Source organism: Sphaerodactylus townsendi, linkage group LG04 (assembly GCF_021028975.2).
Source record: "Sphaerodactylus townsendi isolate TG3544 linkage group LG04, MPM_Stown_v2.3, whole genome shotgun sequence".
NCBI lineage: Eukaryota > Metazoa > Chordata > Lepidosauria > Squamata > Sphaerodactylidae > Sphaerodactylus > Sphaerodactylus townsendi.
In genome coordinates, this window is record NC_059428.1 from 35,360,904 (window position 1) to 35,374,679 (window position 13,776).

Here is a 13,776-nt window from a genome sequence, read left to right on the forward strand (position 1 = left end):
GGGAAGGTGGTAGAAACAGTTGTTGAAAAATCCCAGAACATTAATGGTAACAGCAGCGTAATATTTTTAGTTTGCTAAGTGCTTGCTAGGACTGTTCTCTCTGACATCTCAGGAATGATACGCATGAGAAGGAAATGTGCCTGCAGAGTTATTTCATGACTGTAGAGAGATTGTTTTAAGGTGTCATATCTGTTTGTGAAAAAGAAGTAAGGTCTTTTATGTATCCAGGTATTTTATGTGATAATTTCTGCATTTGGTACAGTTTAACTTCATTGTCTGTTTTGATTTTTAATTATGGGGGGGGGGGGGGAAGCTGGGATAGAAATTCATCAAACAGGAAATAAAATGATACAAATTATAAGGTAGAACCCTGCCCTTCTTTACTCCCAAATGTGAAATGAAAGCAACAGCGGTTTCCAACAGACATTTCCATTTATCTTGTTCTTGCAAAGGGCAATACCACCTCTCAGTTAAAGAAGTTATAGAAAAATGAAGTATTCGTATTTGGCAGAAGTTTGGAGAACAATGAGGTTAAAGTGGGTGGCTGCTTCTCTGCCTTTCGGAGCTTGCTGAATTTCTCTGCTGTGTTTTGTTTTACTTTTCCTCCAAGCTGCAGAGATGGGGCTATGACTTGATTCCAGAATGCAAATTCAGAACCAGAGAGCATCTGTTTCTGGTCTGTAAGAACGTTTGTGTGTGTGTGTGTGTGTGTGTGTGTGCGTGCGCGCGCACGCGTGCATGTGCCTTTGTGCACTGTGCTGCCGGATCATCCTTCTTTCACCTCTCCTGTTACAGCTTCACAACTCTTTCCTCCTTTTTGACCAGTTCTGTCTCCCCTCTCCTGCTATTTTGCTTTCAGAAAGGGAGAGAAGCAAACTATGCAGAAAGCTGAGAGGTGTCACAGTAAGGAAGGAGACTTGGCCATTTATTGAAACCAGTTATGCTTTTTCCTTCTCCCTGGCCCCTCCCTAGGCATTTTTTTCCAGAGCTGGCCATTTGTGGAACAGGAAACGTCAGAGCTCCAAGCTGCTCCGGGCCCCTACTCACTGGAATGATTTCCTTTCAGGCTGTCCCGTTATCTTTGAGCGGGCAGGACATCCCCCTTCCCTCCCTGTTCTGAAAGCCCTCTGTCTGCTTCTCCCTGCCCTCACTTTTTCTTAAACACACATGCACACACACATACACCACTGCCAAAAAAAGTCCATCCTCCGCCCCCTCCCCAGCTAACTTCCTTCCAGCATTTCCTGAGCTGGATAATCCCAGGATTTGTTAAAACAGGGGAAAGGGGAAAGCGAGCGAGAGAGGGCATTAATGTAGAAAACCCATTCCTTGTTCTAACTTTGTTTGTAAACTTGGGGGAGGGGGGAGAGTGATTGCCTAGTTTTGTTTTGTTTGTTTTTCTGTCACTTCCCCCCTACTTCTCTTCTCTTTTGCAAGTTCATGGAAGGGAAGATTTGAAATGTCCAGTAACAGCACTCTGAAGGATTTGGTGGGATCCTGCTTGATTTAATCGGACTGCCTGCTTGATTTGGATTTGGAGGCTCCTGGAAGTCAACGGCAAGGAAACAAGACATCTGGCCCTTGTTGCCAATTTCCCTTGTGGCCACCCCCATCCACCTCCCTCAGAGGAGAAGCCCTCTGAACTTGAGAGAACCCCTCTGAACTTGGGCTATGGACTCTCTGCTGCTGCCTGCTGGAGATCTCTGTATTGTCCTGACCTCTCCCTCCTGCAACATCAGCAGCCACAGCAACTCAACATCTGGTGGGGATTAATGTTGATCCTTTCAGCTAGAAGTTCTTCTGGACTTTTGATGTGGCTGACCGGAAACGGGACCCGGACAACGAGGGTCTGAAGAAAAAGGGGGACCTTTGCACTTGTCCCAAGCAAAACGAAGGGGGTGGGGGGGAAGGAAGTGGGGGGCAAACCTCTTTTTGGAATTAACTCATGAAGAACAAGGGAGGAAAGCCGAAACTCAAGAGGAAAGGAGCCACGAGTGTATTTGGCTGTGATCTGACGGACTATCTGGAGAGCTCTGCACAAGATGGTAATAAAAACGACCTCTTTATTTCTTAACATTGTCTAGTGATGAATCTTCTTAGGCAGGGAAGACTAATGGCCCACATTTTATTGGGTCTGGTCCTGTAAAGCATGTAAGCAGTGCCTACTGATTTGTTCATCAGAAGGGACCTACTGACAGTTTTCCTAGTTTAGTGAAATGTTTTACTGTGTGATAGAGAGAGGAAAGTTCGATACACACCCACTAAGGTTTCCCTGTTGATGTATTCAGAGAAAGAACGATGAAGACTTTTCACACCCTGGGGTGGGGCACAGGAGACTTCTCACTGGGCACTCCCCCCCCCCATACTCCGAACCCTGAACGTTCACTGAAATAAGTGGGAATCGAAGTTCAGAAGTTTTTTCTGAACAAGCAGCCAGGGCCCAGGCAAAAATCCCCATAATTTTCTTTTCTGTTTCTCGAACAATAGAGAAGAGCGGGGAAAGTTCAGACAAAGTGGGAGCAGTACTTCCTGTGTGTCTTACCAGAAGCCCATACCCTGCCTCGTCTGTGATCCATTTCTTCAGATGAGCATATGGTGCGTCAGACCGTGGGAAGTGGCAACGCCAATTTGAAGGGAATAGTTGGAGATGGAGAGAGAAACAGACTAGCTTTATTAACAGTGGGCTGAGTGACGACGCATGCTGCTGTTTCTTCGAAGGGAAGGAGGAGGTGGTGGCATCCCCCCCCCTTTCAGAAACAAAAAAAATTGATGGGAAATTACTGAAGCTTTCTTCCTCGCTTGTTGCCATCTGCGTAGACAGAATGTACCCAGTGCAGATTTATTAGATTTCTTAAGACTCAGAGTTTCCAGGGCCAGGCCGCTTCAGCAACAATTATAAAGGATTTTAGCCAATAAACTGTTGTGAATGTCCTCTGTGGAATGGACGCCTCCATAGGGGAGTGTACTTATATAAGTAAAAAGAGTCTTCGCTGTTACACATTGGTGTAGCTTGCCAAAGGGCATGGTTTTGTTCTTCTGCTCCTAGCCATTGCATAAAGCACATTCCCCCCTCCCCTAAATCAATCATAATGCAAGCTTAATGCGTTTGACAAATGTGTGAGGTCGGCAAGTGTGGTTGAATGTATCTCAAGCGGTGTCTAAATGCATCCTGCTCAGAGGTGCAGCTTTCCACCTTGGATTGTCCACAGCAAAAATGCAGGGTTCCCACCAAGGGCAGGAAAGGTGTGTGAATGGTAGAGCAGGACAAATTCCAGGAGAAGGTCTGGAAAAGTAAGGCTGTGCAGCCTACTGAGCCAAGCACCAGCCCTGCGTCTTTGTGACACAACCCTTCTGGTTTCACAGACCCAGGCAGGCAACAAAAAACAGATCGAAGCCCCGGTGGGCTGTAGGTCACAAGCTGCGCAACATTTCTCTTAGTTCAGCACTGCTGTAGAAACAGAAACAAGAATCCTTTTTAAATTCACTATATCAGAGGTATAACGGGACCTTGTTCTGCTCCAGTGCATGGGTACTTTCTCAATAGTTTCTTTTTGCACAACAGTTGTCTATCGGGTATGCTTTGTTGGGAGTATCAGGATGGGTAAAAATTACTTTCTTCTTTATGTTGATTGATATGTCCCCTTGGTTGGAACTGTGTGATCTAGTAACATTTTTTTTTAATTAGGCCAGAAGCCATTAAAAGAATGGGAGTTAGTTCTTAGGGTGTAGGTTTAATCATAAGGATAATGAGCGGCAAAAGAGATGAGAGAATTTTATTCCCTTGTTCAGCAGCAATGCAAGCAGGTAGAATAACAGTACGGATATTATCACTAGGCAGCTGTGAGGGCAGGTGGAGGTGGCACTGGGGAGTCAAATGTCAGTGGCATAAGACTCGTAACCTTCCAGAGCTCCCTGAATGAAATGTTTGAGCTGAAATTACATCAATTGCGACAGGGAATTGGCCATCGGTGAGTAACTTTATTTGAAACATTCCCACCAGTGTGGGGGCCAGGCAATACATTTTGAGGCAGAGGAGTTATTTTACCTGTGGTTGAGTAGGAAAACATGACTGTGTTCACTTTATCTTCTAGGAGAATTCTCAGTGACAGAACTGACAATTTATTCATTTGTAAGGAAGCAGTTTAGGATCATTGAGACCACATTTAATCAGTGAGCTTCCACAAGTAATTTGGGCTAGGGCATTTTTGCTTCATGTTCAGAAGAAACTTTCAGAACAGCGACTATGTTAGGTTAAATACTGTCATGCTGCCTTTGCTTTATTCCATCTTGCATAGATGTTTTGTTCAGCAATCTTTCCAGCTTGTTTATGATTCAGGGAAAGCCACTGAGAAACTCAGTGATTGGAAGAGAGGTCCTTACAAAAAAGAATCATTTGATGGAGCCACAGGAAGTGGTGTGGGCAGAACTCTGTGGGTTTCTTTCCTTTGGGGTTTCTTTCCTCTGGGTCACCCCTAGACAAATGTGAAGGGCCAAGGAGAGGAAGAATCTGTGCCCTAAGGCTTTCACGGCCAGAATCACTGGATGTTGTGTGGTTTCTGGGCTGTATGGTCGTGTTCTAGTAGCATTTTCTTCTGAAAGAGGATCTGAAGATGCCAGCCACAGATGCAGGCAAAACGTCAGGAGAAAATGCTACTAGAACACGGCCATACAGCCTGGAAACCACAACTGTTTGAGATGCCCGCCTTAACCTCCTCTTGGCTTGGCATTAAACAGCAAATGTTGCCTTTGCTCCTGCTGCTTGGGCATTTTCTGCAGCAAAGGAGAAGGTGAAACTGTTCAAGCAAAGAGAGAAGCAAAACAAACACAAGAGGTTTGTTCTTGGTCCGAATGAAGGAAAAATGAACAAATCTTTGAAACAGTTGAAATGTCGACGTTTAGTTCTGTCTGCACAAACCGTGTTTTGGGTGGAACAACATGATTTGCAGTGCAAGATTTGTGCCTCTCAGATACCCACCATCTCTTCTGTTTACAAGCCGAGTACACAGAGAGGTGATTTAGCCCCCCCCCCCAATTTTGCATCCACAAACCACCCCGTGGAGCCACACTACATGTTGCTATATAAGTAGTGTAATTTTTATACTTGACAAACTCACTCAGTTCAGACATTATGTGAATGATAGGGTTTATGCCTTTTCTCTTATTCCTCTCCTTGTGCCTCTCTCTTGACAAACCAAAGTTTGCTGTTATCTTTGAGCTGTCATGTCATGCTCAAATGACAGGAAGGCCCATTACACATGGCACACTTATGTTGACCCTGTTCCTCACACTGGGCTTGTAGTGGGCTCTGCTCACATCTCTCTGTTTACATGGGAGGAGGGGGTCCACAGCCTGCAGCGCAGTTTATCTGGGGAACTCAGCTGGGTCTGTTCTTCTCCCAGTCCTCTTAACTCCACCCATCAACATCCTTAATGGCACAGAGCTGATACTCTCCCCTCTCCCTTCCCCTCCAGACACACACACTCTCTGCCACTGTCGTAAGAGAAGAAAAGAGGGATGATTGTTTTAAAAAAGAGTCTTGCCTAATATAAAGATTTTAAAGCCCTCTTAGCCATCAGGGAGGGCAGAAGCAGAGTGTGGAAGGTGGGATGGAGCCCAAAATATGCCCGCTTGTACTGTTACTTGCAAAAGCCCTCTTTGTTGTTATTTTGTATTGAAAGATTGATCTCTCAATATGTGCACTTTGAAGAAGCAGGAAAGAGGGGTGGGGGTGAGGGAGAAGGTTCCAAAGCACCTGGAAACTGAGGCTTTACTGGTGGAGGAGATGAAGGGGGTTATACCCCCCCCCACTATACGTGTGAGAAATCAATCGATTTCTTGATCAGTGCACTTAGAAAAGCAGGAAGGAGCTGGAAGCATGAAGGGGGGGTCAGGGGGAAGGCATGCAAAGCGCTGAGAGTGCATGGGAAGGCTGACCATGTGCAAAGAGATCCAGGGCAAAGCTGTGCCCACTGGCAAATCTGTCCCGCTCTGGTGGTGAAGTGCTATAAGTGGTTTTTCTTGCTGCAAAGAGAGTGGAAAGTGAAAATTGAGCTCCAGAAAATACATCCATACAAGAAATCTTGCTGCAGCGAACACTGCCCTCCACTATGCAGCAAAGACTTTGTGTGCAAACGGTCATAGTTTCCATGCACGTGGAAATCATGATTGGACTTTGATTTCAATGTTAACATACTAGCAAGTAATCGTTTCTAAAAATCTTAGTTTTCTCATTTTTGCATGTAATGGAAAACCATTTGCTACAAATCATCATCATCATCATCATCATCATCATCATCATCATCATCATCATCATCATCATCATCATCATCATCATCATCATCATCATCGTCATTCATTTGCCTTCCTCATTGGGATGCAAGGCCTATTAGAGATAAGAAAAAAAGTTTTCTTTCAGTCTGTAAATAAAACATGATAGTGCCATGCAATCAGTGAGCAGATTACAAGGTATGATGACATTTGAATCTAACAGCAAAGGTTCCTAGTCAGATAAAATAGTGCAGTCGGTCTAGGACTGTAGAACGGAACAGGGCCCTAACCATGTGCCAACATATTTGTTTAAGACAAGAAGACAGTTGGTGTAGCATGTAAACCTAGGGCAACAAGACATTGTAGGAAAGACTGCAGCTTTTCTCCTTCTACAAGAATGACCTCCAGAACAATTCTCTTATGTAGATTTTGCAAAATGACAGAACTATTGGTAGAGGGGCTTCCTAAGAGCCTAAGGTAGACTATTCCACAATATAGAAGCCACTATGGAGAATTCACGTGAATGGGCAGTTGCTGATTTTTCCTGTTTGTAAATCGGCGCTGTCAGAAGACTTTGCTCAGTTGACTGAAGCTGTTATAGCAGAACATAGAAGAAGCGGGCTGATGGAGAAGTTTGCGTCTCCCCTCTGTATGTTTTCCCTTAGTTTGTGTCTAATCCATTTAACTTTTCCTTATTTAACATTCTTCTGCCCTCTCATTTATGTTTTTGTGTCTCTCTTCAGAAGCACTTGGTAACATGTGGAGGCTGTCTGTATATGAGCTATGCCACCCTGCCTTGCCACGTAGATGCCACTTGTGGAATCTGTGAAGAAAGTAAAATAAATTCTTGATGATTTATGTGCGTTCCTCTCATGAAAGTACCAGTGACTCGGGGATTAATTTCTTTAATACAAGTCATAATGCAAGACATGCATGGAACAGCCCAAACTACCCTCCTTGATCTGAGATTGCAAATGCCTTAGCAGACCAGGTGCTCGGGAGCAGCAGCAGCAGAAGGCCATTGCTTTCACCTCCTGCATGTGAGCTCCCAAAGGTATCTGGGTGGGCCACTGTGAGTAGCAGAGTGCTGGACTAGATGGACTCTGGTCTGATCCAGCAGGTTCTTTCTTATGTTCTTAGGTTTTCCTTATGATAGTCCAGAGAGCTGAAGAGAAATCTAAAGCACCTCAAACATAGGTCTGAATATCAGAGGTGTAGCAAGGAGGAAAAGCACATGGTGCACTGGTGCGTCCTCCGCCCCTGCCACACCCCCATCCACCCCTGCCCTGGAATGCCCTCACCACGCCCCCACGGGGGCGCGTGCCTGGTGCATAGCGCATCCCCCCATCCCTTTGGAGCTACACCTTTGCTGAATACACTTGCCCCATACCTGCTCTCTACCTAGGATGTAGTTTTCCAATTGGTATTGAACCATTACTAGTAATCTGAAGTAGAAAGGGAGGATTTGGGAGACAAATATTCTTTTTTCTTGTTCTTCTGGTCACTCAATCAATTTTTGTCACGAAGCAACATGGGTTGTCTTTTTCCCATCCTGTTTTGTTGTTTTCCAGTCTTGCTTCTGCTGTCCTGAAAGCATTATAGATTGTTTTAATTTATATGGATTTTGAATTTGCTTTATTGTGGATTGTAAGTCACTTTGAAGACTCAGTGATGGAAGGGGTGGTGGTAAAAATATCTTAGAGAACTAAATGTGCTAGGAAGGATGTTACACAGCTCAGATGCAACATCTGGTACCCATGCATCTCGCCCACAGAAAAAAATATCCAACTTTCCCTTTTTGCACATTATAGCAGAAGTATAAAAATGAGATTTACAAGTGTCTTGTTATCCATTCTCTCCTCTTCCTCATAACGTTTGAAACTACCTGAGTTCTTGGGGGATGGGGGTGGGAGTTAGGATTTGTTTACTGTGAAGTTAAGCAATTTATGATGACAACAGCACTCTTCTTTAAATAAAAAAGGGAAATTTCCTCAGCTTTACTGCAACACTTGTGGTTCTAGATACTTTTTTTCAAGTTTTATTTAGCAACCACAAGAGATAGAAACTTCTGTATTACTTTTGGTGGACGGGATAGTTTGTTAACTGTTTACTTATCTGTTTAGGCCACAATTCCCCTGTTAGGCAGTTTGCACTGGAAACCCCACACCTTTTCCAGAGTTGTTCGATGAGAGCTAGTCCACAGTTTCTTCTGCAAAGCAAAATGATCACTAACTTATCATCACAAATCAGGGTTCGGGACAGTGTTGTCAACTCCAGGTATGGAAATTCCTAGAGATTTTAGGAATGGAGGCTAGGGAGGGTGGGGCTTAGAAAGGGGTGGGAGGTCAGATATAATGCTGTAGAGTCTGCCCTCCAAAGTAGTCATTTTCTCCAGGGAAACTGAGCTCCATTGTCTGGAAATCAGTTGAAATTCTGGGAGATCTCCTGGCCTCATGTGGAGGTTGGCAACCATATATTTTACAGTAATAACAGTTTCCTGGGAGCAAGCCCCATTGTGTAGACCTGAGGAAGATTCTGTTGTATAGACTTTAGGATTGGTCTCATAGTGAATGATGACTAAGTAAACATATTAAGTTGGCAATCCTGTGTGCACTGGTTTGAGTGAGAAGTCTATTAGACACAGTGGATGTTATTGCTAAGTAAACAAGAATGGGCGAACCCTACAGAGTTTTAGGTCCAGCAGAGCATCCAGATTGAGAAAAACACTATAATGAAATGTCCAGAAAGACAAACATCGGGAAAATACAGCATATTTATAATTAGCTAGGTGGTTGCCTTGCTGAAACAGATCTAGGGTTTTAAATGGATTGTAAAGCAAATAATAATAAGGATTATAAAGCAAACAAGATTGTAAAGTAAATAATAACAAGGTTCTGAAAAGGCTAGTGGAATTTTGGGAGCCATTAGTAGGAGTAGCAGATTATGGCTATTTTTATAATTTGTTTACTTTTGAGTCAAGCATTTTGAGTTCAGTTTCTCATTCTGCACCATACCAATATGAATGTGTGTGTGGAAGCTTAGTAGAAAACAATAGAATAGAGAAATCCCTGGAGATTTTGGGGAAGATTCTGGGAAGGGGAGGGTTTGTGAAGGGGGAGGGCCTCAGTGGGATGTAATGCCACAGAGCAGGCGCAGGGGCTGATGGGAATCGTAGTCAGAGGTGTAATTGCAATGGGGACATATGGGGCGGCTCACCCCAGGTGCTGCCATTGCAGTCGTGTGTCAGGGGTGCGGGTGTGGCGTGGCGTGGCATGTCAGGGGCATTTTGGGGTGGGAGGGGATGTGCAAGCAGTTCATGGTGCAATTCCCCCTCCCTTTGTCACTGATCAAAGTCCATGAACATCTGGGGCACCAGAATTGGACACCTCTGCCATAGAGTCCACTCATCAAATCTATCAAGGAAATTGATCTTTCTAGTCTCGAGACCTTCTAGAAGATCTTCAGGCCCACTTGGAGATTGACAGCCCTAGTGCAATTCTCAAGCAAAGCATCAGACAGCTGCATCGATGTGGTAATGCCACTGCTTTTAACTCTGTCACAATCCTTTTCCCTAGGTACTTTTCACTTTGGTGGACTTTGAGACAGAAAGGGAGCCTAGTTGGGATGAAAATGGTCTGAGACTGGGTGGGTATTGGGAGGGGTGGACAGAAGAATGGTCAATCCCGCCATCTTGCCTGCCGCTTCTTGTTTGCTGATTCTTTCTTCTACTGGTTTCCTGCTAACTTCTGCTTGCAGTTTTTCTATAGAAATATTATAAGAATAATAAAGAGGCTGAGAACATGTTCTGGCCGAGTGTTTCTCAAACTGCAGGGGGAGGGGGGGTCTGGGGGATATTGCAGTCCTTTCTAACGACAAAGCATCCTCCAGAGTGGAAATGGAGCCCTCTAGTTTTTTGGAAATGAGGACAGAAAATACCTACTTCAGGAGAAGGAGATTGAATCAGCTTCCCCTTCTATAGGTGGTAGATGATGAAACTATTGCTGCCCGTAGTGACTTAGCTACGAGACTGCCTCAGAACACTAGACAGGAGATGTGCTACTTGGGCCCCTTCTGCCCAGCAAATGTATAGTGGGTCGCAGTGGGGATAAAGTAACCCTCTTTCCTATTTTTGCATTTCCATGCATCTGTGCAGGCAGTGATTGGAGCCCACTGAAACGTTGTGGGTTGCTGTTGCACCTTCGCACGGAGGCGCGTCTATTTTTAAAAATGTATCTCCTACCGAAGCATAGCTACACAGGCATGCACAAATGTACCCCCACAGCCATGCTGATGTCTCATAATACCACAATACGACCATCTGCACCTGCATGGCTACACAGATGTAATAAAAAAAGGAAAGTGCAGTTGAATAAAGCACTTCCTGCCCGGCCGTTCAACCCTGGATTTTTCCAAGGACTCATGAATAGCGTGATTCTCAAAAAAACCCGGTTTTGGGGAAATAGGGCAGACTCGCTCTAGGGTTGGGATCTGTGCGAAGTGCCCCCCCCAGATTTTCCCCAATTCTAAACCCAAGTTTAATGGTCCGTGCGGAATGGGCCATGGTCTTGGAATCCAGTAGTTCAACCCTAGCCACACCAATTGACTGTTGGCACTAGGGGTATACTGTCTGAATGTATCATAACTACTTCCAGTATATATTTGTACTGGTTTCCGCCCTATTTTCCAGTGCAAAGTATCTCAGCATAGAGATAGATGTCACTCTGTGTGTACAGGTAGTAAATGTCTGATGGATGTAAAAGAATGGAAGCCTCGATAGCCTGGGATGTCAAGAGTGCTATATGCATTTTTAAAAGGAGCTGTCTGATGTGTGGCATGCACTGGCAAGGAAGTAGGGGAGGACTGGGGCGGGGGGTACTTTGAAACACTTTAAATCAAAACTAGGATCCTCAGGAGTTCAATGGTTGAGAACTGCTGATCCAACGCATTGATTCTCTGCAACCATTTAGGGAGAGACAAGTAACTGCGGATCTTGGCAGGGGGAAGACTGCAGTTTGGACATAAACTTTAAAGAAGAGTTTTCTACAATGGGAATAGTCAAGCTGTGGGAGACCCACATGTACGCAGGCGGATGTGAGGAATCTGTCATCATAATTCTCTTCTCCCTGTTACTGTGCCAAGGAGAACGCTGGCAGCAGCGAAGCCTCCACATGTAAGGCTGCGATACGTTTTGATGCCCACGTTCTTTCTTTGCATGGGGCTGCATGTTCCTTGCAGCCTTGTATTTCCATGCATGTGGTGCTGAGGATAATAAGTAGTACAAAAGAAAATGCTGGCTTCTGACCATTCACCCGCCGTCCCTTCTTAAGAGAGATCAACATCTTGGCATCAGGCCCTTGCGAGAGGGAAGTTGAGTTTCATGCTGTTTGCTGCAGAGTTTGTATTTGTGTTCTTTGTTCTGATGCACAGAGATACCTTCTGTGGAGTCAGATTTGAGGAGAAGCTCTGCTCTGAGCCAAGCTGGAAACCTGCAGTCCAGATGTGGGGTTCATTTGTCTGTATCATGTGGTTTTGTTTCTCTGCACGCTTATGCCTGTATTTGCAGTATGCTTTTATGACAAAGTGATATATTCTTCTTTAGTTACATGGCTGTGTATATATTTTGATTTTTTGTGTGCATACATTTGTCTGTTGTGCTGGTTTCACGCGCAGATAAATGCGCATTTGGTGTATATAAATAGGGGTCCCACAAGAATTAGCTGGGGGCTCAGCCTAAGGTTGAAGGAGCAAAAGCTCTTCTGATCCCAGTTAATACACAGCACATGCTGTGTAGAAGGTTTTATGACTGAATTGTTGCAGTGTAACCAGGACTACAGTGCCCAAGTTGTTGCTGGCATAATAGGCTGCTGTTCATTTACCTTCAAAATATTTTGAGGAGTTTTGGTGTTGGTGGTATGTTTAAACTCTTATCTTCTGCTGCAGTATCTGATACATTATCGCCTGACCTTAATTCCTCCTTCTCTATCCATCCCCTTTCTTGAATACTTTAAGCTGTTAGGTACTTAGCACTTCTTGCAGCTTAAAGAGTTCTGGGGGCTGGGATTAATTAGGGTCAGAGGAAGCGATTTTCTTCCAATCCTAATTAATCTCTCCTCCCCCTGCCCCCCAACTTTGTCCAGTGAAAAGAGCACAGTTTGTAAGTTTAAAAAGCTTACAGTATTGTAGAGTGAGGTGGGTTGATGGTGTGGATCCTTGACCCCAATTTCTGCCATTCCCGTTGAGCTGTTTGGAGAGGTCTGCCCCTTTTCAGTTTAAAGAGCAGGTTAATTTTAATTGGGGGAAGCTCAGTCAGGACAGTTTTCTACTATCAATCATTCTCTTCCTCCTGCCGGGCAATGAGCAGGCATAATCCTTGACATGGCATGGAGGGGACAGGGACTTCTTCTTATTAATTTTTTTTTAAATGTATGCTATCCTTCTCTGCCCTCATGTCTGTGGGTGGCTTCATTCTTCTGTCTTCCTGATCAGTGTGGAGGCCACCCATATTACTTCAGAGAGAATGACACTATTAGGTAAATGTAGTGTGCAAGCAAGCTAGTCCTTATTTATGACACATTATTGAATGCAGATTGCTGCTTAGGCTGCACTCTGCTCTTGAGATGTGCTTGGCAGTGATGATCGGTATATATGCAAACTATGTAAGTTTCTGCCTGTGGCCATTTCTGCACAGGTTGTCCTAGGAGGGATGCTGTTGCAAAATGGTTGTAAAGAGGCTTGGCCCATGGTTTGTTCTCCTTTTGTGGTCAGCAGTTGAATATTCAGCAAGTATTAAGTGTGGTTTGAACATTCAATGCTGCAAAAAAGCTGATGGTGCAAGCACTGTCTTGTACCGTTTTCCTGCAGGCTCTGTCCCTGTCCTTTGCAAACAGCTACTGACTCCCCTGCCATTTTCTTGCCTGGCATTTGCCACATTCTTTAAATCTGAAAAAAACCCCCACCTTTTTATAGTGCATTATGAGATGTCTCTGTTAAATATTTCTTTGTGGTTGCCTGACTTAACATTTGTTGTCAATGGGAGAAGTTTCTGAGGGCTGCATGGCCCACACCCACATTACCTACTAGTTTTTAATCAGAAAAGGGAATCAGATGACTCATACTGGGAACATATATGCAGTACTTTCCTATTGGAGCAGATGCAAAAAGCAACATGCGTACTGTAGCTCATTTAAAACGTGGATCCTGGTTACACCTCCCCATGTGTGAAATGCAAGTGACTGTGTTCAGAAAGGAGTAAAATTTAGATTTGACCGTTATCCTGGTGGATTCCTGCCTTCACTGGTAGTTGAAATAGTCCTGCAGACACACAAGGCTAAAATATTAAGTTGCCAATATATGCTAGTTTGTTTGTGAAGGCTTGATCTTCCCATGATCCCATAGTAGTCCAAGCAATTTATGCTGTGGTTTCTGAGCTGGTGCTACACTGTTTTACATGGTGTCTGATTTGAATGTTGAGGAAATCATTACATGATCTGATTCAGGGGCTCATCTTGG

At 44.4% G+C, this 13,776-nt stretch overlaps 1 protein-coding gene across 1 annotated transcript in view; it reads left to right on the forward strand.

The window, feature by feature from the left end:
- The first annotated feature begins 1,907 nt into the window (after nt 1-1,907).
- Nucleotides 1,908-13,776, forward strand: part of ARHGAP31 (Rho GTPase activating protein 31) — a 114,248-nt gene continuing 102,379 nt past the window's right edge. Inside the window, exon 1 of the mRNA XM_048494597.1 lies at nt 1,908-2,045. Within this exon, the coding sequence (XP_048350554.1) occupies nt 1,946-2,045 (100 nt within the window). The 5' untranslated portion in view covers nt 1,908-1,945. The remainder of the gene's footprint in view (nt 2,046-13,776) is intronic.